The 24840-nt window shown below is 39.9% G+C and overlaps 1 protein-coding gene across 1 annotated transcript in view; it reads right to left on the reverse strand.

Moving 5' to 3' along the window:
• Positions 1 to 267: 267 nt before the first annotated feature.
• The window catches only part of LOC124287965 (endoribonuclease YbeY-like), a 28649-nt gene continuing 4076 nt past the window's right edge, over positions 268 to 24840 (reverse strand). The window contains exons 2-3 of the mRNA XM_046724468.1: positions 9203 to 9334; positions 268 to 1408 (exon numbers count right to left, since the gene is read on the reverse strand). Of these exons, the coding sequence (XP_046580424.1) occupies positions 1253 to 1408; positions 9203 to 9334 (288 nt within the window). The 3' untranslated portion in view covers positions 268 to 1252. The remainder of the gene's footprint in view (positions 1409 to 9202; positions 9335 to 24840) is intronic.

Consider the following 24840-nt stretch of genomic DNA (forward strand, 5'->3'; position numbering starts at 1 on the left):
CTATATGGCAGCGGTCTGTAAATAATCGAGTCTGGACCAGACAATCAAGTGATCAACAGCATGAGCATCGATCTGCGCAATTGGGAACAGATGACATGTGTCAACCGAGTCAGCCAGCTATGTTTGTAAATTGCATAATGGTTACAGCTCAACACTTCCAAAAGACGCGTACTGTACAACCACCCCGACCCCGCTACAACCGTTTTAATCACACGCAACATGTTTGTAAGCAGCATATCATACCCTAAGATTCATAAAGAACCAAACTTTTGGATGCTGTGATTTTCAAAAGTAAATTTTGAAAACTCACAAGACTATTTTCACAGAGTTCCGATATTCGTGACCCTACCTACCATCACCTTGGAGAGCCGTCCACATTAAACATACACATTTATTGCGTCCGTAAGACAGTAGGAAACACTAGTGAATATTCTTTGGGAACAGCTTGAGACAGAACGTTTTATCATCAACACACGTTTCAAGGAATGAGTTGGGATTTTTCATCACAGAAAGTAGCAACCATATATTTCTATTTTCATCTGGCACAAACTATTCCGAAAATTAATGACCCCTAACCAATCCGTGCATAAAAGGTCATGCATAAATTTGGATTTGTGTGTGTTTAATCTCCTGAAATTACATTAGGTGATATGAGTGAGTGAGTGAGTTTGGTTTTACGCCACTTTTAGCAATATTCCAGTAATATCACGGCAGGGGGGAGAACACCAGAAATGGGCTTAACACATTGTACCCATGTGGGGAATCGAGCCCGGGTCTTCAGCGTGACGAGCTAACGCCTTAACCACTAGGCTACCCCATCGCCCCTTAGGAGATATGAAAACCGAAACGTTTACATGTATGGATTAATACAGTCAAGATTATATTGGATATGACCCCTGGAATCGGAACCATTTCTCAACTGATATCTCGAATGCACATTTGCCCCTTTTAAATTCGACTACAATCAGGGAGCCTGATCCACACAGCGTTCGTAACATACGATATTTGTGAGCATATGATATACCACAAGTCGCGAAAGCTCGTAAATCAATGACCGCTAAGGTCTGAGGATATGGACCCTGGGCCCGATACACAAAGCATTCCTAGAGTTACGAGCTATCGTATCTACATACATGTACTTTATTATTGGCTTACGAATATCGTAATGCTACGAATGCTTCGTGGATCTTTAATACTAAGTGTCCGACTGAGGATCCCCCTACTAGGTAGGCTGTGTTGATAAGCTTGTCGATCAGTGCCCCACTGCAGTCAAAGGCTTGCAGGTCTTGCCAGTCAGCTTGTTGAACTCGTCCAGAATCTGAAGCTCCTTGGAATACATCTTCCGCCATTGTTCCTCAGTCTCGTGGTCGTAGCCAAGGAGATGACACATGCCATGTGTCAACATGATCTGAAACACACATGTGACATCATCAGATTCCTAATTAGCCAATCCAATATTCTGTCTAATAGTGTTCATCAGCACTCTGCCCACACTGGTAAACTGGTCCATCTACAAAAAAACTGGGATTTCCTCGTATGTGAATGGATCACTGAAAATCAGTGAGGACACCGGGTGTTCGCGAAAAGTGGCCTGAAAAAAGGGCGAGTACATAGTTCATACACCAGCAATGCTCCAGAAATCTCATGACATTCAGCAACGCAAACAGCCAATTGCCTGCAAAACATTTCCATCCCCTTACAATTGCGCAGGTCGCTGGCTTGCCGGCCAAAATGGCGGCTGGTGGAAATTGGGAGATTATGTATCTGGGTTTGCCAGAAATATACACGCTGTGTATTTGCTGGTAACACTCTCAAACAAAAGACACTTGTCTCTGACCCATCAATTCATCAAAACGCATGGTGTAATAAAGAAACGTGGAGACGATTATAGGAAAACGAAGCTTTATTGGGAAGACACGTAAAGACTATAGCGAGGGAACATTCAGGTGTGTTATAACCATGAGGGATTGGAAGAGCTTCTCTGTAGAAGACAACAAAACTTGGAAATTTTCCAGGAAATGTCTGGAAATAGTGGACTATTCACTGTATATTGACTTTGCGTACGAAAAAAAGTGCAATAAATATTTTTTAAAAATAAAAACTTGGAAAATGTAAATCTGACAACTGATATCTTCCGTTGGGCCAACAAGCTTTTAACTGTGTCAAATATTCAGTTCCTTGGAGCCACAACACTTGACCAACGTCAATAGAGGTCATGTTTCACCAAGTGGCTTGTCTGCACTGGACGAGACCAGTGGGAAGTAGTTTGTTTGATAAAACTGGATCAAACTAGACTAAACTGAACCTACTATCTATGTATTAGGTTAACATTTAGTTCCACAAACCGTGATGTTTTTGAACATGAATATCTACATATATTATACCGGCAGTATCAAAATGGAGCCAAGAGCAAGGCTACACGTCTAGGCTTACCAAATCACTATACTTGAGCTGAATTTGAGATTATAAATAATTTTCTAAGGTCTGGGAGATTATCACTTGACAACGACCAAGCAATATCGGTCAAAGGTCGTAAAGGTCATGGTCAGATAACGTCCAATACTGGCTAGAGATTGGGTAACCTGTGTACATTCCTGGTTGCTGTGTCAAAAGGGCACCTGCTCTTCACCTCTTTAGTTTTCGTGTTATTTCAGTGTAGTGAAATTGTCAGCATCATTTGTGGACGCAGATTCATCCATTCTAGATTCATCCATCCACATCCAATCTCATTCTAGATCCATCCATCCACATCCAATCTCATTTTTTATTTGTAAAAAGTTTGGCATACATTATGTTGTACTTATCTTTATCATAAATATGACCTTAAATATTATAAAAAACGACAAAAAGAAAGGCAGATTATGGTTGTTCTTTACAAGATGCTCGCATTTTAATGCAACATCAAATCACAAGAAGGTCATGTAATGGACCTGCACACAGAAGCCAATGTCTCATTCAGCCAAGCACTGGCTGTGTAAAAGCATAAAAAATCCCATGGAAAAATTACATTATTTCAGCAATATCTTGGTGGGGAAAACCAGAAGTGGGCTTCACACATTGTACCCATGTGGTGAATCGAACCCAGGTCTTCGGTGTGCCAAGCAGACACTTTAACCATTCGGCTACCCCAAAGGCCCCATCCAACTACTAACAGCACAGATGGTTGTATTTAATGAAAACAAGTCTTGAAAGTGAAGCCTTCTCTCCCTATACTCTCAACATAGTCTCTGTATCACATTGCAGAGACAAGGAATGTAACATGAATGGTCAATAAAACAATGATGCAGAAAAGTGTAACTTTATTTTTCAGTATGTGGCACAGATACATATGAGACAAAGTTGTTACTCCAGCATTTGTCAATATCTTTCACTCAGACAAACAAGCTGTCACATATTAAGTGTGACTCACAAGTGTGTTGGACTGTCTAGAATGCAGATGATCACACTGGTCAAGTCAATGCTAAGGTAAAGCACCAGTTTTAGCAATATTCCAGCAATGTTGGACTGTCTAGAATGTAGATGATCACACTGGTCAAGTCAGTGCTAAGGTATAGCACCAGTTTTAGCAATATTCCAGCAATGTTGGACTGTCTAGAATGTAGATGATCACACTGGTCAAGTCAGTGCTAAGGTAAAGCACCAGTTTTAGCAATATTCCAGCAATGTTGGACTGTCTAGAATGCAGATGATCACACTGGTCAAGTCAGTGCTAAGGTAAAGCACCAGTTTTAGCAATATTCCAGCAATGTTGGACTGTCTAGAATGTAGATGATCACACTGGTCAAGTCAGTGCTAAGGTATAGCAGTATTAGCACCAGTTTTAGCAATATTCCAGCAATGTTGGACTGTCTAGAATGCAGATGATCACACTGGTCAAGTCAGTGCTAAGGTAAAGCACCAGTTTTAGCAATATTCCAGCAATGTTGGACTGTCTAGAATGCAGATGATCACACTGGTCAAGTCAGTGCTAAGGTAAAGCACCAGTTTTAGCAATATTCCAGCAATGTTGGACTGTCTGTAATGCAGATGATCACACTGGTCAAGTCAGTGCTAAGGTATAGCACCAGTTTTAGCAATATTCCAGCAATGTTGGACTGTCTAGAATGTAGATGATCACACTGGTCAAGTCAGTGCTAAGGTAAAGCACCAGTTTTAGCAATATTCCAGCAATGTTGGACTGTCTAGAATGCAGATGATCACACTGGTCAAGTCAGTGCTAAGGTAAAGCACCAGTTTTAGCAATATTCCAGCAATGTTGGACTGTCTAGAATGCAGATGATCACACTGGTCAAGTCAGTGCTAAGGTAAAGCACCAGTTTTAGCAATATTCCAGCAATGTTGGACTGTCTAGAATGTAGATGATCACACTGGTCAAGTCAGTGCTAAGGTAAAGCACCAGTTTTAGCAATATTCCAGCAATGTTGGACTGTCTAGAATGTAGATGATCACACTGGTCAAGTCAGTGCTAAGGTAAAGCACCAGTTTTAGCAATATTCCAGCAATGTTGGACTGTCTAGAATGTAGATGATGATCACACTGGTCAAGTCAGTGCTAAGGTAAAGCACCAGTTTTAGCAATATTCCAGCAATGTTGGACTGTCTAGAATGCAGATGATCACACTGGTCAAGTCAGTGCTAAGGTAAAGCACCAGTTTTAGCAATATTCCAGCAATGTTGGACTGTCTAGAATGCAGATGATCACACTGGTCAAGTCAGTGCTAAGGTAAAGCACCAGTTTTAGCAATATTCCAGCAATGTTGGACTGTCTAGAATGTAGATGATCACACTGGTCAAGTCAGTGCTAAGGTAAAGCACCAGTTTTAGCAATATTCCAGCAATGTTGGACTGTCTAGAATGTAGATGATCACACTGGTCAAGTCAGTGCTAAGGTAAAGCACCAGTTTTAGCAATATTCCAGCAATGTTGGACTGTCTAGAATGCAGATGATCACACTGGTCAAGTCAGTGCTAAGGTAAAGCACCAGTTTTAGCAATATTCCAGCAATGTTGGACTGTCTAGAATGCAGATGATCACACTGGTCAAGTCAGTGCTAAGGTAAAGCACCAGTTTTAGCAATATTCCAGCAATGTTGGACTGTCTAGAATGTAGATGATCACACTGGTCAAGTCAGTGCTAAGGTAAAGCACCAGTTTTAGCAATATTCCAGCAATGTTGGACTGTCTAGAATGCAGATGATCACACTGGTCAAGTCAGTGCTAAGGTAAAGCACCAGTTTTAGCAATATTCCAGCAATGTTGGACTGTCTAGAATGTAGATGATCACACTGGTCAAGTCAGTGCTAAGGTAAAGCACCAGTTTTAGCAATATTCCAGCAATGTTGGACTGTCTAGAATGCAGATGATCACACTGGTCAAGTCAGTGCTAAGGTAAAGCACCAGTTTTAGCAATATTCCAGCAATGTTGGACTGTCTAGAATGCAGATGATCACACTGGTCAAGTCAGTGCTAAGGTAAAGCACCAGTTTTAGCAATATTCCAGCAATGTTGGACTGTCTAGAATGTAGATGATCACACTGGTCAAGTCAGTGCTAAGGTAAAGCACCAGTTTTAGCAATATTCCAGCAATGTTGGACTGTCTAGAATGCAGATGATCACACTGGTCAAGTCAGTGCTAAGGTAAAGCACCAGTTTTAGCAATATTCCAGCAATGTTGGACTGTCTAGAATGTAGATGATCACACTGGTCAAGTCAGTGCTAAGGTAAAGCACCAGTTTTAGCAATATTCCAGCAATGTTGGACTGTCTAGAATGTAGATGATCACACTGGTCAAGTCAGTGCTAAGGTATAGCACCAGTTTTAGCAATATTCCAGCAATGTTGGACTGTCTAGAATGTAGATGATCACACTGGTCAAGTCAGTGCTAAGGTAAAGCACCAGTTTTAGCAATATTCCAGCAATGTTGGACTGTCTAGAATGCAGATGATCACACTGGTCAAGTCAGTGCTAAGGTAAAGCACCAGTTTTAGCAATATTCCAGCAATGTTGGACTGTCTAGAATGCAGATGATCACACTGGTCAAGTCAGTGCTAAGGTAAAGCACCAGTTTTAGCAATATTCCAGCAATGTTGGACTGTCTAGAATGCAGATGATCACACTGGTCAAGTCAGTGCTAAGGTAAAGCACCAGTTTTAGCAATATTCCAGCAATTTGGACTGTCTAGAATGCAGATGATCACACTGGTCAAGTCAGTGCTAAGGTAAAGCACCAGTTTTAGCAATATTCCAGCAATGTTGGACTGTCTAGAATGTAGATGATCACACTGGTCAAGTCAGTGCTAAGGTAAAGCACCAGTTTTAGCAATATTCCAGCAATGTTGGACTGTCTAGAATGCAGATGATCACACTGGTCAAGTCAGTGCTAAGGTAAAGCACCAGTTTTAGCAATATTCCAGCAATGTTGGACTGTCTAGAATGCAGATGATCACACTGGTCAAGTCAGTGCTAAGGTAAAGCACCAGTTTTAGCAATATTCCAGCAATGTTGGACTGTCTAGAATGTAGATGATCACACTGGTCAAGTCAGTGCTAAGGTAAAGCACCAGTTTTAGCAATATTCCAGCAATGTTGGACTGTCTAGAATGCAGATGATCACACTGGTCAAGTCAGTGCTAAGGTATAGCACCAGTTTTAGCAATATTCCAGCAATGTTGGACTGTCTAGAATGTAGATGATCACACTGGTCAAGTCAGTGCTAAGGTAAAGCACCAGTTTTAGCAATATTCCAGCAATGTTGGACTGTCTAGAATGCAGATGATCACACTGGTCAAGTCAGTGCTAAGGTAATAGCACCAGTTTTAGCAATATTCCAGCAATGTTGGACTGTCTAGAATGCAGATGATCACACTGGTCAAGTCAGTGCTAAGGTAAAGCACCAGTTTTAGCAATATTCCAGCAATGTTGGACTGTCTAGAATGCAGATGATCACACTGGTCAAGTCAGTGCTAAGGTAAAGCACCAGTTTTAGCAATATTCCAGCAATGTTGGACTGTCTAGAATGCAGATGATCACACTGGTCAAGTCAGTGCTAAGGTATAGCACCAGTTTTAGCAATATTCCAGCAATGTTGGACTGTCTAGAATGCAGATGATCACACTGGTCAAGTCAGTGCTAAGGTAAAGCACCAGTTTTAGCAATATTCCAGCAATGTTGGACTGTCTAGAATGCAGATGATCACACTGGTCAAGTCAGTACTAAGGTATAGCACCAGTTTTAGCAATATTCCAGCAATGTTGGACTGTCTAGAGTTGAGTTGAGTTGAGTTTTGCGTCACATCGGCATTATTCCAGCCATATAGTGACGAGAACAAGTTTGCATTAATAAACATTGTAAGTAAATACTTTCGGAGTGAGTTTTATTTCAAAAACATATATTCATTACATTGTCATTTAAAAGCAGAAAAAGTCATAGCACCAAATTTAAAGGCAGGCAATTTGGTAGTCACATTTCACAGTTACAATTTATGATAGTCACATTTCACAGTTACAATTTATGATACAGATCAACTTCCCTCAGGTAGTTCACTATCAGATGAGCGCTCACGCGGGAGAACAGATCTTTCAGGTTTCTTGCATCATAATGTGAGTCCCTTGCAGACGATAAGTCCACGCATTCGAGCAGAATATGCTTGATGGTGAAAACCTCATCGCAAGAGACACACATCCCCATCCGTTTTCAGCAGATAGTCATGAGTAAACCGACTGTGGCCAATATGACATCGTCGTAAAATTACCTCGTCACGTCTTGACTGACAACCCAAGTAGGTATAACCAATTGTTGGTTTCAATTCATCAGTTTATTTCTTCCTACTTTAGTGTCCCATCGCTTTTGCATAAGGTCCCGAGTATGGGACTGTCTAGAATGCTGATGATCACACTGGTCAAGTCAGTACTAAGGTATAGCAGTATTAGCACCACTTTTAGAATATTCCGGCAACATCATAGCCAGGACACCAGCGATGGGTTTAACACATAGTACACATGGGAAGTCAAATCCAGGACTGAAAACACTCTAACCACTAGGTTACTCTACAGCCCCTGACCATGCGCTTTAATGACAATATGATGATATTTAGGTCTTGTAATTTGTACAAATTTTGTTCCTGCTTTCAAATTAAATTGCAAAATGGTGCTTTGTTATTCATTGTAAAACAGGGCTATACACTGTTTCTGTAGAGGGAGTGGTGGATTAGTTGCTATATTTAAACTGAGAATCACTGGAGTGAGTGAGTTTAGTTTAACGCCGCACTCAGCAATATTCCAGCTTTATGGCGGAGGTCTGTAAATAATTGAGTCTGGACCAGACAATCCAGTTATAAACACCATGGGCATCGATCTATGCAATTGGGGAGTAATCAGGAAGCTTCTAGAAGACTAAAGATTGATCGAGCTGAGAAAAATATGTCTATAATGCTTTTTCATATATATATGCCACGGACAGTTCACATTACATAAGGAGCAGCTAAACAATTTAACATCCTGTGCAGAGCACTAAATAATCGATTCTAGGGCATTAGGTTAAACTGCTAGCCTGATGTTCTGATGAAGTCCTGGTTTAATGTACTATCCACCTCACAGATGCTGTGGTACTAAACCTTTCAATGGCGGTAGTTAATTCCAACAAGAACATAATGAACAATGAAATATACTAAACAGCAAGAGAAACACAAGTTGTATGTAAAATGCTGATAACATTAAAGTCGACAATAAGTAGATAATGTCAAGAAATGATAACATAGAAAAAATTTAACAACAAACGATAACAAACAAATTATATACTTTTTTGTGTACCAATTTCAAAAACGTAAGACTCGATTTGCATTTCTTTTGCAGTTCAGTGAAGGAGACGCAGTTTTCAACAGCAATGAATAATGTCACCAGTTAACAGTTACTGTGACAACAAAAATAATGAATCTGCCATTGATCTGTGCGTGCAGGTGCGTGTCAGGTTACTGGTTGTGTTGTTCTTGGTCTTACTCAGCAATACTCCTGCTACATGACTGCAGACTGTAGAGATTCTGCACCACACAAACCGGTGATTGGTGTTGCATGCAACAATCCACAATCGGGTACATTGACAAGCTATCGGAACAGGCCATGCGGATCCATGTCTAGTCATAATCAACATACGCTCATTGGATCGAAAGTTGTAAACGGCTAGCAACATTGGCTGTGGGTGTGTCAACTTACTGGCAATGTTCCATGGAAGTCAGCGTCATATTTCTTGCACTGGTCGCTGATGTGACTGACGCCAAGGAAGATATCACCGAGTATCATCTCATCAGGGTTGTCATCCTCGGGCAACTCCCCTGGGTCAAGGCCCTGTAAACATTGTTAACTTGTTAATCATCAAGTATCATCTTGTTAGGGTTGTCCTCATCAGGCAACACCCCTGGTTCAAGGCCCTGTAAACATTGTTAACTTGTTAATCATCAAGTATCATCTCGTCAGGGTTGTCCTCATCAGGCAACACCCCTGGTTCAAGGCCCTGTAAACATTGTTAACTTGTTAATCATCAAGTATCATCTCGTCAGGGTTGTCCTCATCAGGCAACACCCCTGGTTCAAGGCCCTGTAAACATTGTTAACTTGTTAATCATCAAGTATCATCTCGTCAGGGTTGTCCTCATCAGGCAACTCCCCTGGTTCAAGGCCCTGTACTGACTGAGTTTGGTTTTACGCCGCTTTTAGCAATATTCCAGCAATATCACGCGCCAAGGCCCTGTAAACATTGTTAACTTGTTAATCATCGAGTATCATCTTGTTAGGGTTGTCCTCATCAGGCAACACCCCTGGTTCAAGGCCCTGTAAACATTGTTAGCTTGTTAATCATTGAGTATCATCTTGTTAGGGTTGTCCTCCTCGGGCAACACCCCTGGTTCAAGACCCTGTAAACATTGTTAGTGTGTTAATCATCGAGTATCATCTCGTCAGGGTTGTCATCCTCGGGCAACACCCCTGGTTCAAGGCCCTGTAAACATTGTTAGCTTGTTAATCATTGAGTATCATCTTGTTAGGGTTGTCCTCCTCGGGCAACACCCCTGGTTCAAGGCCCTGTAAACATTGTTAGTGTGTTAATCATCGAGTATCATCTCGTCAGGGTTGTCATCCTCGGGCAACTCCCCTGGGTCAAGGCCCTGTAAACATTGTTAGCTTGTTAATCATCGAGTATCATCTTGTTAGGGTTGTCCTCCTCGGGCAACACCCCTGGTTCAAGGCCCTGTAAACATTGTTAGCGTGTGTATCATCAAGTATCATCTCGTCAGGGTTGTCCTCATCGGGCAACACCCCTGGTTCAAGGCCCTCTAAACATTGTTAGCGTGTTAATCATCGAGTATCATCTTGTTAGGGTTGTCCTCATCAGGCAACACCCCTGGTTCAAGGCCCTGTAAACATTGTTAACTTGTTAATCATCAAGTATCATCTCGTCAGGGTTGTCCTCATCAGGCAACACCCCTGGTTCAAGGCCCTGTAAACATTGTTAACTTGTTAATCATCAAGTATCATCTCGTCAGGGTTGTCCTCATCAGGCAACACCCCTGGTTCAAGGCCCTGTTAACATTGTTAACTTGTTAATCATCAAGTATCATCTCGTCAGGGTTGTCCTCATCAGGCAACTCCCCTGGTTCAAGGCCCTGTACTGACTGAGTTTGGTTTTACGCCGCTTTTAGCAATATTCCAGCAATATCACGGCCGCCAAGGCCCTGTAAACATTGTTAACTTGTTAATCATCGAGTATCATCTTGTTAGGGTTGTCCTCATCAGGCAACACCCCTGGTTCAAGGCCCTGTAAACATTGTTAGCTTGTTAATCATTGAGTATCATCTTGTTAGGGTTGTCCTCCTCGGGCAACACCCCTGGTTCAAGGCCCTGTAAACATTGTTAGTGTGTTAATCATCGAGTATCATCTCGTCAGGGTTGTCATCCTCGGGCAACTCCCTGGGTCAAGGCCCTGTAAACATTGTTAGCTTGTTAATCATCGAGTATCATCTTGTTAGGGTTGTCCTCCTCGGGCAACACCCCTGGTTCAAGGCCCTGTAAACATTGTTAGCGTGTGTATCATCAAGTATCATCTCGTCAGGGTTGTCCTCATCGGGCAACACCCCTGGTTCAAGGCCCTCTAAACATTGTTAGCGTGTTAATCATCGAGTATCATCTTGTTAGGGTTGTCCTCATCAGGCAACACCCCTGGTTCAAGGCCCTGTAAACATTGTTAGCTTGTTAATCATCGAGTATCATCTTGTTAGGGTTGTCCTCATCAGGCAACACCCCTGGTTCAAGGCCCTGTAAACATTGTTAACTTGTTAATCATCGAGTATCATCTTGTTAGGGTTGTCCTCATCAGGCAACACCCCTGGTTCAAGGCCCTGTAAACATTGTTAGCTTATTAATCATCGAGTATCATCTTGTCAGGGTTGTCCTCATCAGGCAACACCCCTGGTTCAAGGCCCTGTTAACATTGTTAACTTGTTAATCATCGAGTATCATCTTGTCAGGGTTGTCCTCCTCGGGCAACTCCCCTGGTTCAAGGCCCTGTAAACATTGTTAACTTGTTAATCATCGAGTATCATCTTGTCAGGGTTGTCCTCCTCGGGCAACTCCCCTGGTTCAAGGCCCTGTAAACATTGTTAACTTGTTAATCATCGCAAAGTATCATCTTGTCAGGGTTGTCCTCCTCGGGCAACACCCCTGGTTCAAGGCCCTGTTAACATTGTTAACTTGTTAATCATCGAGTATCATCTTGTCAGGGTTGTCCTCCTCGGGCAACACCCCTGGTTCAAGGCCCTGTTAACATTGTTAACTTGTTAATCATCGAGTATCATCTTGTCAGGGTTGTCCTCCTCGGGCAACTCCCCTGGTTCAAGGCCCTGTAAACATTGTTCGCATGTTAATTAAGGAGGCAGTAACCTTTCCCCTATGGTGTGGTGTTCTGTAACAATCACATCTCTCGCCAAATTGATGCTTAATATCATGAGCAATGTCCCATACTTTAATTTGTTTTTGTTTGTTGTTGAAGGTCACACTCAGCAATATTCCAGCTATATGGCCGCTGTCTGTAAATAATCGAGTCTGGACCAGACAATCCAATGATCAACAGTGAGTGAGTGAGTGATGTTTTACGCCACTTTTAGCAATATTCCAGCAATAACACGGCAGGGGACACAAGAAACGGGCTTCATGAGCATAGATATACGCAATTGGGATATGACAATATGCATCAAGAAGTCAGAGAGTCTGACCATCGATCCCGTTAGTCGCTTCTTGCAACAAACATGGGTTGCTGATGACCAATTCTAACCAGGATCTTCATGGGTCTGCTCTGGGTCCTCGTGGGTTGCAGAACACTCATCCAATTGTCAATGCTAAAAAGGTCAGGTTATTGGGGTTAAAGTCTACATAAAGACAGAGTGGTGGTTTTACACACGTAATGGACCTGCACACAGAAGCCAATGTCCAACTGAGCCAAGCACTTGCCATTTAAAAGCAGCTGAAACCCCATGGACCGACAATTGTAGCTATTTACATCCCTACAACTTGTGTGTGTGTGTGTGTGTGTGTGTGTGTGTGTGTGTGTGTGTGTGTGAGTGAGTGAGTGAGTGAGTGAGTGAGTGAGTGAGTGGAGTGAGTGAGTGAGTGGTGAGTGAGTGAGTGAGTGAGTGAGTGAGTGAGTGAGTGAGTGAGTGAGTGAGTGAGTGAGTGAGTGAGTGAGTGAGTGAGTGAGTGAGTGAGTGAGTGAGTGAGTGAGTGAGGTGAGTGAGTGAGTGAGTGAGTGAGTGAGTGAGTGAGTGAGTGAGTGAGTGAGTGAGTGAGTGAGTGAGTGAGCGAGCGAGCTAACCACTTGACTACCCCACGGCCCTAAAACTTATTACAGACAACAGCAGGGCAGGTAATTCAACTAATTGTCTACAGTATATAATTGCCTGTAATTGTTACAGAACTGCACAGGGCTGTGCTCACCGACAGCTGACAGCATTAAGCAAATGGACATCTGTTGGCCTGCCATATTTGTATTACTATTTGAGTTACAGTTACAGATATAACAAAAAGTAATTAATTCACTGTGAATGGGATATACTAAAAAACTCTTTTGTCAATATTATAAGCACTTATTGCGGTAAATACAGTAATTGCCAACATGAAATGTATCATGTTCATGCATTCAGATGTAGACATATGCACCATGCATGTTTACCATCAGTACTGACATCCAAAATATCTTCAAATATAACAATATCTGTAAATAAATTGAAAAATATCCCATCAAGTTCTCAAAAAAGGTGAAAATGTTCCCCAAGGCCAGACCAATATTCATAATTTTCTAAGAATAAGAGAAAAAATAAATATTAATTTACCCCGCCCAAAAAATAAATCCTAAGGGACCATTCATAATTTATGGCTAGGGGGGTGATGATGATTTTTATGGAGCAGCATGTACAATGTGACTGACCCCTAAAATTTATGCACAAAGTAAGTGACCCCCATGTCATGTACAAAATCAATGACCCCCCCCCCTTTTTTTTTTTACATATAATTTTAAAATATTTTTATGTACAAAATTGATGACCCCCTTAGTGCATGTGTACTAGTGTTGGGAATTTGTTAAAATCTTATAATTGATGATTGGTTCATTACATCCGATCAATCATCGAAAATAGTTGGTTAGCGTTATTTTATTTATCAAACAGGTGTTCCAAAATTGTTTGTGTTCGATTATGAAAAATGTGATCGATTGCTTGGTCGTTTAGTCATTACGACCAATCTTCGATTATTTCAATCAATTGGACCACCACTAATGTGTACAAAATTGATGACCCCCTACCTCACCAGAACAAAATTGGTGACCCCCCCCTTAAAATCACCATCCAAACACACACACACACACACACACCCAAGCCATAAATTATGAACGGTCCCAAATGTTAATGTGATACAAGTGATATACGTGCATTTTTGCTTTGACTGGTGATATTTTTTTTTTAATTCCCTCCTGCCATTGTTTTCTGAGGACAAAAATCTGTTAAAGAACCACTAAACTTTGTTTTTTGTTACTCTTTTAACCATTACATATGAAAGATTTGTGGTTAGTCTTATGCGGAACACCAAATTTATTCTTTAAAAACTTGTGGTTAATTAATACCAGGTTAAGAGAGATTAAAAGTGGCCCAGTGAATGGTTCTTGAGATATCTTGCTGAAAAAGTCGCCTGGTGAATATGAATATGAAAATCCAGTGAACGGTTCTTGAGATATTTCGCTGACAAGGGTAAAACGTTAAAGTCCCCTTGTGACCTTGAAATGAAGGTCAAGGTCACCACACCTGATTGTGACCTTTCTTTTACTGTGATGAACTTAGGTACTAAATATGAAAAAGAATCCAGTCAACGGTTCTTAAGATATTCCAATTCGTACGTACGTTCGTACAGATGGACGGACGGAGGCTAATACAATATCCCCCGCTTCGCGCTAAATGCGTGGCGGGGGATAACAAGAAATAAAAGTGGTCTGGCCTAAACAATTTGTTTCTTGAACAACACTACACATCCGATTGATGAAGATGATCCTTATAGCATCCCTTTGTAGCTCTGTATTTCAATCAAACGCTTGATTCGATTTCCACACTGTCTTGTCTAGCTGTCGTGCATTTCTGCTTGTAAACAGGTGTAACAGATGTGCGGTATTAATAATATATACCGGTATATCAGAGTCATGAATCATGCAATTAAATTACCCAGAATGCACCATTCGTAATAGACTAAGGCTTAGTCTCTGAATAGATATAATTTTGATAGTAACAAACAAGCCCATTTATATTGAAAAGGAGCCCCAGGGAGACCAGAGATTCAGAACCTGAACCTGAGGAAATCTAGACTTGCTTTATTTAGGGCTTTAGCACTGCAAAGAGGGCTTGGCAGTAGGGAAATTAATGTGGTTAAGGGACTGTGAGACAGACTACATTCGTAAGTAAGCCGTTGTAAACAATATCAGAATGATCTGTGCATAACTTGTGGGGACTTTGGATAAGGTCTACAGTTACAGGTGCTTCCTAAAGAGGCAACTAAATGGATCAGGTGGTCAGATTTAGTAGGGTTCACCAGGGCTCCAGATAATTTTTCAACATCAGGAGTACGTACTCCTTATTTTTTCTATATAGGAGTACATTTAGAGGAGTACTGAACGGAAAATAATGGCGTATCAGTAATCTTGTGTTTTGTTTTATATATGCACCACAACATTGCAACTCTTGTGTAAACAGGTCAATAAACAATAAAACAATACTTTTTCAGATAAATATGTCTGTAAATGATTTTAAGACCGAACACCATTGCTGTGGTGCGTATCTGCTACGTTTTCTAAATTATTTCCTACCGTATCTTGCATATTTTCTATCCGTACATACGCCGATACGGCCCTTATCTGGAGCCCTGGTTCACGTCATCCTATGTCATTTGCGTGAGTGAGTGGACTGTTTTTTAATGCCGCTTTTAGCAATACTCCAGCACTATCACGACAGGGGACCCCAGAAATGGGGAATCGAACCACGGTCTTCAGCATGATGTGTTAATGTTTTGACTACTAGTAAAGTACTGTCGGAAATTTAAAAAACACTGTTTTTTCACATTTATATCTACAATTTAGGTAGTTAATATGTGAAAATATCTCTTAAACTAAGTTCGGCCTAACTACAGTCTCAGTGGTAGGTTGATAGGAAACGATAAAAAAGGATTTTACTGAGGAGATATTAGTGCAGAAATGAGCAATGAGACTTATTTGGAGCAGACCATGGCTTTATGCACATAAGTGTGCGATGATATTGTATAACAAATGACACATTTTGAAATTAGACTTAGCTTCATAATAAACGATAGCAGATGTAAAAAATAACAACTTTAATACTGAAACTATTAAGGATATAGCTACCATTGAGTCTCACTATCACTATAAAAAGAAACAGGTGGGAGGGGTCGTCTCAAAAGCAACACCAAGACGGGTGTCGCTGACAGTAGTTGGGGTCGGGCTTGGGGATAGAGATATTAGCTAAGATTAGATCATCAATAGAGACATGTTCAATACACATGAAAAAGCATGAAAGATATTTGAGATGACCCCTTGTGTCTGTGGGCAGTACGTGCATTTCATGCCAAGTGAGCTGACAGTCTGTTGTCATACCTGGCTGTGCGACCAAACTGCCAAATAGCCTGATCTCTGTTTTCAGCAGCTATTCATATTTTTTCTAAGTTTTGCCCGATTTTATGAGTAAACAAGCTTTTCTGGATAACCTATTACGCATCCCACTGAATGCTCAGTTAGGCCGATGTCAGTTATTTCGACATATGCTATTTGCAATTGTGTAAATTTTAGGGATACAGAGTAACATCCTAAAAACAGGTTTTTTTCTATTTCCGACAGTACTTTAGTACTAGACTGCCCACTGCACCTTATTTGCATGAAGTGATGTGTTTAAAGTAATATAGAAAATAACTATTTCTAAAATTTAAAAAAGCATAAGGCTCCAGATGACAACTTGATCTTTGAATGTGTAAACTTTTACAAAAAGAATATGTACTAGTTTTTGAGATTAGATGCAGACAAGAAATGAGATGACAGTCAAGCAGACAATGTTGGAGATACAAATTGCATTTTGATTCATGTGTAAAATTACAACATTGAATTTAAAATGACTTTTCATGGCTTGTCTTATGCAATCAAACTGTCAGTTGCTCTCAATCTACATGGCCATTATTCACCTCAAAGTCACTACCTCTGATATCTACAAAGAAAAAACACCTTTGTCAGTCTGCTCTGAACTATTGCAACTGATTGTACAGAAACAGAGGTTCAATTGATAGACTTTTCCAAGTGATCATATTCCCTACATTTTGAAACAACAGTCATTATATCAAACTGGGAGGTGGTGTTGCCTTGACCTCTAAATGATAGACCGGAGCCAGAATGTTTTTTCATTATCATGAAAGATAAACATAAATCTGAGTCAAACGGGTCTTCGGCATGACAAGCGGACGCTTTATAACCACTAGACTACCCCACCACCCCAAGAACATCAGAGCCAACAATGGGACAACACTGAAAAATATGCACATGACGTTGTTTTGTTCAGAGCCAAGATAAATTAAAATTAGGGATTGCTCAGTCAAATTTTTGGAAAGAAAGGAAAACTTTCATGTCAGGAAAAGAATTTTCAACTATGTTCACATTGTCGTTTTCAAAATGTTTTTGTCAATGTCCTCATGTACATCAAGAAATGTCTCTGACTGAATCATTTTGGAACATATAGAGATGGTATCCAGTCCATTATGAATATACCGGTAATCAAATCATTAAAACTGATTAATTTACACCTATATGTTGCTATGGCAACAGTTCAATGGCTGTATTGTGTCCAAATCTCGGACCAAATTGCCATCACTCTTCACAAGATCATTTACTTTTATCACAGACAATATTGCCATTGTTGATTGCATACCAGTAAGACAGAGTATTTACTAAAATAGAATGTATTGTAACACACTGTTGTGTCCAATTTACTGTATACGCGTGAACTGGGGAATTAGCTCATAATTAAGATGAAGTGTGCGTTGATGATGACGAAGGCATAGTTGAGTTCAAACGTCTTTAGTACATGACAAACAAATACACAAGACATGAGCGAGATGAGCGGTGTACCTGCTCAACCCCAGGGCGTTTCCTACGAGCGGCATTATCCTGCTCGTGGTCGTCCCAACAGACAGTCCAAATACCGGACTCGTACTCCTTCGCTCCACCGTCTAGATGTGTGCATACTAAGTATATATACAGTTTTTGACAACAATGGACAGGCGACGACTCATCAATGGACAGACAGAAAAACAATAGCACTTCCTTCACCAGTTGATGTGATGGCAGACACGGCCAAGGGGGATTACCAATGAAGGTTATAAATGTCTTATACAATAATTAATGGTCTGACAAGTCAATTTACAATGCGGTAGTGATAAGGATGTACAGTAGTGATTAAAAATACGGCTTAGCGTCATATATATATTACAATGAAGTCTCACTTGTCTTGAGTACATAGTTTTGGACTTTTTAAATATTTGGACAATGGCTGTCCTGAATTAGTCCCTATAACATTACCACTGACCCTTTGTACGCTGTCTTTATTCTTTTAATTTATGACGTAGTTAAACCTCTGACAAGCCAGTATTTATGACGTAGTTAAACCTCTGACAAGCCAGTATTTATGACGTAGTTAAACCTCTGACAAGCCAGTATTTATGACGTAGTTAAACCTCTGATCTGACAAGCCAGTATTTATGACATAGTTAAACCTCTGACAAGCCAGTATTTATGACATAGTTAAACCTCTGACAAGCCAGTATTTATGACATAGTTAAACCTCTGACAAGCCAGTATTTATGACATAGTTAAACCTCTGACAAGCCAGTATTTATGACATAGTTAAACCTCTGACAAGCCAGTATTGATGCAGGTACCTTCAACACTCACACACTTAGGTGTCACTGTACTCACACTTCTTAATTTGTCTTATTTTTGACCTATTCCATTATTATAAACAATATGCCGCAGCGAAGCATGAATACCCCACTCAGACACATTATACTGACTCTGAGTCGACCAGTCCTTGTTGTACCCATTAATGCCGAGCGCCAGGCAGGGACCAACAAGTACCATATTTTAACGTCTTTTGGTATGACGCGGTCAGGGATCGAACCTGCAACCTTCCGCTCTCCAGCGGACGCTCTAACCACTACACCACGGAGGCGGTCTATGCAATTGGGATACAATGACATGCAACAAAGTTAGCGAGCCTGACCACCTGATCCTGTTCAGCATGTGTTTCTTAAGACCAATTCTAACCAGATCTTCATGGGTGAAGACAAGCATGTGTTTCTGAAGACCAATTCTAACCAGATCTTCATGGGTGGAGACAAGCATGTGTTTCTGAAGCCAATTCTAACCCAGATCTTCATGGGTGAAGACAAGCATGTGTTTCTGAAGACCAATTCTAACCAGATCTTCATGGGTGAAGACAAGCATGTGTTTCTGAAGACCAATTCTAACCCAGATCTTCATGGGTGGAGACAAGCATTAGTTGCTGAAGACCCAGATCTTCATAGGTGGAGGAGACAAGCATTAGTTGCTGAAGACCAATTCTAAACCAGACCTTCATGGGTGGAGGAGACAAGCATGTGTTTCTGAAGATCCTGGCCCTGATTTCTCGAAACAAACTTAAGTTTTTACTCAAATTTCAAACTGAGTTTGACAATTTGAAACAGCTGAATTTTTAACAAGACTGCATTTTTTTAATTAAAAAATCCCAAACAACTTAAGTAATCTATCCACCAAACTCAAATTGTCTACTAAGTTTGAGTTTAATATTGATTTCAGTTTATTCTGGGAAATGCATTTTCCTGTGTTTCCCCCAATTTGAGTAAAAACTCAGACTAAAGTTTGTTTCGAGAAATCGGGGCCAGATCTTCATAGGTGGAGGAGACAAGCATTAGTTGCTGAAGACCAATTCTAAACCAGACCTTCATGGGTGGAGGAGACAAGCATGTGTTTCTGAAGACCAATTCTAACCCAGATCTTGAGACAATCATTGGTCTCAAAGAGTCTAATCATTGCTAGAATATATTACTGCCCTATCTCATTAAACCAACAACAGAGAAAGTCCAGACTGGTGCAATCAGCTACATGCACCACACCATACTGTGTTTGGTTGACACGTCATACGTCATCGTATACCAGTTGCGTAGATCGATACTCAACTCAACCAACCATGTTGTGTTTGGTCGCTCATAGTAGCCAGGAACTATGCTGGCATATATCCTACACCACTGAAGTACCATACTACTAGGGTTTAGCAGGGTTTTACCTCGACACTGGGGTCCCCGGGACCAGTAAATATTAGTTTTAAGGGTTCCCGCAGGCAATGTGAAGGTGCTGTGAAGTAACAGTGTAGGAAACTTTAGGTTTTGATCATTAGAGCCTGGAATGAATCATGGATCATGTGGACTAAAGGATGAAATGATCAATCAGGGCTCGATTTAGTGCTTTGTTACTTGCACTGGTGCAACCCATTATTACAAAGTGCAACCTAAAGTACTGTCGGAAATAGAAAAAAAACTGTTTTTAGGCTGTTACTCTGTATCCCTAAAATTTACACAATTGCAAATAGCATATATCGAAATAACCCACTCCGGCTTAACTGGGCGTTCAGTGGGATGCGTAATATGATATCCAGAAAAGCATGTTTACTCGTAAAATCGGGCAAAACTTAGAAAAAATACAAATAGCTGCTAAAACAATAGATCAGACTATAGATGGCAATTAGGTCGCTCAGCCAGGTATGACGACGGACCGTCGACTCAGCTGGCATGAAATGCATGTGCTGCCTACAGGAACAAGGGGTCATCTCAAAGATATTTTGGGCTTTTTCATGTGTGTTGACTATGTCTTATCTACTGATTGACATCTTACGTGTCTTTCTTTCATATAGTTTCATATAGTTTATGTTGAGATATGTAAAAGAGTATGATACCCGAAAACCATAGAAACGCATCGTAGTATATAGGTGGCATGGCCACCCGAAGATCGACAGGACTGGATATTATTTGTAAATTGTTATGACGTGCCGTGTACCTACCCAGTATAATTGCCCTAAAGGATTATCTTATCTTAGCTGATATCTCTATCCCCAAGCCCGACCCCAGGTTTTGCTTTTGAGACGGCCCCTCCTATCTGTTTCTTTTTATAGTGACAGTGAGACTTGCATGGTAGCTACATCCTTAATAGTTTCGGCATAAAAGTTATTATTTTTTACGTCAGCTATCGTTTATAATGAATCTACGTCTAATTTCAAATTGGGCATTTAAAAGTGTCCTTTGTAATACAATATCACCGCACACTAATTTGCATAAAGCCATGGTCTGTTCCAAAGAAGTCTTTTTGCACTAATTTACCCTCAGTAAAGTCCTTTTTCACCGTTTCCTATCTCTCTACCACCAAGACTGTAGTTAGGCAGAACTTAGTTTAAGAGATATTTCACACTTTCACATATCAACTACATAAATTGTAGATATAAATGAGAAAATACAGTCTTTTTCTATTCCGACAGTACTATAGTCTAACTTGCACCAGGTGCAAGTCAATGTTCGAGAAATAAATCAACAATAAATCTACATAAGCATAATTATGTCAGCTAATTTTTCTTCTAAACTCTGAATAGCTGTGGCACTAAAACATCGCTATTTATAGACACCACTGGCTATGACAGCTCTTGTAAACAGGGATCAGCTGTGTCTCTGTGATGCTATGGTATCACAGAAATATGTTTATGTGTAGGAGAAAGTCCGAAATCTGTGGATTAGTTTCGCTCGTGAGGCTCGTTCAAGGCTGTTAGGCCGAGCTTCACGAGCGCAACTAATCGACGGATTGAGGACTTTCTCCAACTTAAAACAAAGTCTTCACGTGTCAACCAATCTACACTGTATATTAGTGTTTTCGTCGTGTTCGTTTACTTGGATGGAAAGTCACACTCGAACGCAACATTCATGCGTAATACATGAGCTCAACTAATCTACGGATTTTTCATATAAAATGCTGAAGGGTTCTGTACATGGTTTACTTCGAATTCAGTTGTACTTGTTGGCTGTTTGCAAAGGAAGATGGATCCCAATGTAAGTTTGTTTATAACGCAAAACAACTTCGTGAGGGGAACGAGCACAGACTACTCAGAGTCGGGGAGAATACACAGATCCAACTGATAGGGCTAAAGCATAGAAAATACGACCGAAAAACTTTCACTGTCAGGGAAAACAAAACCCGCCCAGAACGATGTCTAGTGCAACTGTACGAGAAGTGTATATCCCTTTGGTAAGTCTAGCAGTTCATTTAAGAATCATCATGTAATTACCTGTAATATGTTGAGGAATTTTGGTTCAGTAAATGATAATGTTATATTTCACGTGTCTAACAAATTATTAATATTTTCAAGACCTTTTATGATATATATTTTATAATACACGGTACATTTGATTTGTATAAACCTGCATATAAAAAATGATTATTATAATATATTCCTGAAATTACTTAGAATACTGTTTATTTTGGACTCTGTATTTATTATGCACGTTTATTCAGGGCCACAAGGGTTCGTGTACCAGTCTACTTGGATCTCTCCGCTACCAGTTAGCGGATGCATGGTTTGCTGACGTCCACATCGGTATACACCCACTGACACAGACGACTCTGCAAGGCAGCCGTTTTCTCAAACCACTCTGAGGGCGACACCTGCGACACACCTGTATGACTCTCGTATGGATGAACAGCTCATCACCGAACGGACCGGACACGTCATCAGCAGTCCGTAGTCCATGGTATTGTCTTTTACAATAATTCGTTAATGTCTGACAAATCAGGGAATTAACGTAAAATGCTGTATGTAATTAACATTGAAGCTTTTGGGAGAGAATTTTTACATTTCTATAGATTCCGTAAACATTCACATTTCACGATTTTAGTTAAGAGATACTGTAAGAGTTATCAGTTCTAAGTAGGACAATATATACTTGTAAACAAATTTCTGCTTTTCTTGTGCCACAATTAGTTGGAAACCTTATTACTAGTACCAACATTTACAGTTAAATGAATAATAACTCCATCGTGATTTAACAACATTGTTTGAAGCACACATGATGTCTGTTTCTGATTGAATGACATAAGTGAAATAATATAAGTACCTCCACAATTAAATATCACTGTTTCTTTCAGCGAACGTCCAAAGAAATGGCCAGAAAAGTAGATGACATCATTCAAAGGAAAAGAACTGCGACAGCAACATCGAGCTCATCTACAGCAATCCGTTGGCACAGAAGAACCGCCTCCGGAGAAGAGAATATTGGAGCGAAATAAATACAGTCCTTAACCCCCTGGCTGCCGAGTTTTTTCAGGCACATTTTCATGCACGCTTTGAAAAGTGAACGTTGTCGCAGAATTGCAGCTGCGTGGTCCTGGATCTACGCACGGCTATAAAATTACACAGAAATGTAGAATATTAAATTTCCAATCCTTTGGTATAAATATAAGTGCAACTACCTCGGCGGTTTGAGAAATAGACCTTGCTAAATGTTGTCCAAATTGTTGTTATCCGTTAAAAACAGTAAATTTCTCCGCTTTTATGCTAAGCACCAATAAAAGCACTGTGCTACGATTTTTTTATTTTGGCATCTTTTCAGAAAGTGTGAGCGAAGAAAATACAGCCTGATATCTGAACGACATAAGTGTATATGAATCGGATTTATGTGCTTATGCATAACATTATGCGCTCAACATTAAAAATGACTCGCAATAAATGTCAAAAATGGATTTTCTTCCACGCGTCAAAAGCGGCATGACAGAGAGGTCATAATGCGAGATAATGATAAGGGGCATAACTCCATTATTCTTAAAACTAGGTCAATGTAACTCAGATCACATGGAGAGTATTTGTTGTGGATACGGACGCTATATTTTCGTTATCTTTTGTTCATGGTGAACCAAACTATTCCAGTTCAAAGTTCCCCAATAAGAGCGGATACGCTTTGGTAGTTACACAATTTATAAGAAAAGATGACAACGCATACTACATGTGAAAGCACGTAATAGCGATTTGGATGGCCCTATCCGATATATAAGTTAGTTCTTAGATTCCCATATTCTCCTGTTTGTGTAGATGTATTTTGACTAATTTTGCATCGTTATTACCAGAGTAATAGCCATATCTTCAAATGTAATGAAATTGCTGAAAATAACACAACATTTTAGTTGACGTCATTGCTTGTTTTGTGAATTTTGCAACGTCGGAAAAAGACGACATTGGTATGCTGATTAGTATATATCTCACCTAATTTCCATTAATTGTGTGAAAGGTCTCGGCTTCTTTGTCAGAATTAACACTCTTTAGACAAAACATAAAATGACTGATTTTTCCGTTTAAATAGTGTCCTGAATATATCAACACTTAGACAGTTTGACTGTGTATCTTTTTGTGAGCAACACGCGCACCTGTTTGGCATTAATGTAACGTAAATGAAAGATAACATTTCAAAACACCCGAATATATTGTTTAGGATAAGAATTTTCTTTGTTTATGATTATGTAGCTATTTCTCTTCATAAGTATGCAATCGAAGATGCAAACAGATAGCTTTATATATGGAACTAGTACGTACTATATGTTAGAATATGGATGTAAGATTTGTCCAAATTAAGACATGACATGGTTTATATATTTTTAAATTTTTTTCGTATAAATATAGTTAGAGTTTGATATCCTGTCATCACAATATTTTTAAATCGAATATGAATTGATTATATTATCGAAAACAATGATAGTGAATCATAAAGCGTTTCCGACAAAAACGGCACACCTGGCCAATCAATTTACACCATTGTTTTCTCTATAAAAGCGACACAAAAATGTGCAAAGAACAAGACAATTCCTTTAAATATGGGTGCATATACATTTCATAACATATATAAATCATGTTCATTAAATATTATCAGTTTTACTTATAAGGTTGAATTCAATCTCCGTTCATTAACCTGTTCATGTGAAACTGCAATATTAGTTCAAATGCATTGAATATTGTTCATCATAGGAACTAAAGTAGTTGCAGTTATGGCTACGTTTGATCTTCTAACACTTGTATAAAGGTTAAGAATATGGTGTACTGCACTAAATGTGTCAATTTCTTATGTAAATATTATTCAAACAATCAAAAACTTTCAAAGAATAAAACACCGTAAACCCTATATGCACGTATGATATGA

Source organism: Haliotis rubra, unplaced genomic scaffold (genome assembly GCF_003918875.1).
Source record: "Haliotis rubra isolate DU_JTF1 unplaced genomic scaffold, ASM391887v1 Scf41, whole genome shotgun sequence".
NCBI classification, from domain to species: domain Eukaryota; kingdom Metazoa; phylum Mollusca; class Gastropoda; order Lepetellida; family Haliotidae; genus Haliotis; species Haliotis rubra.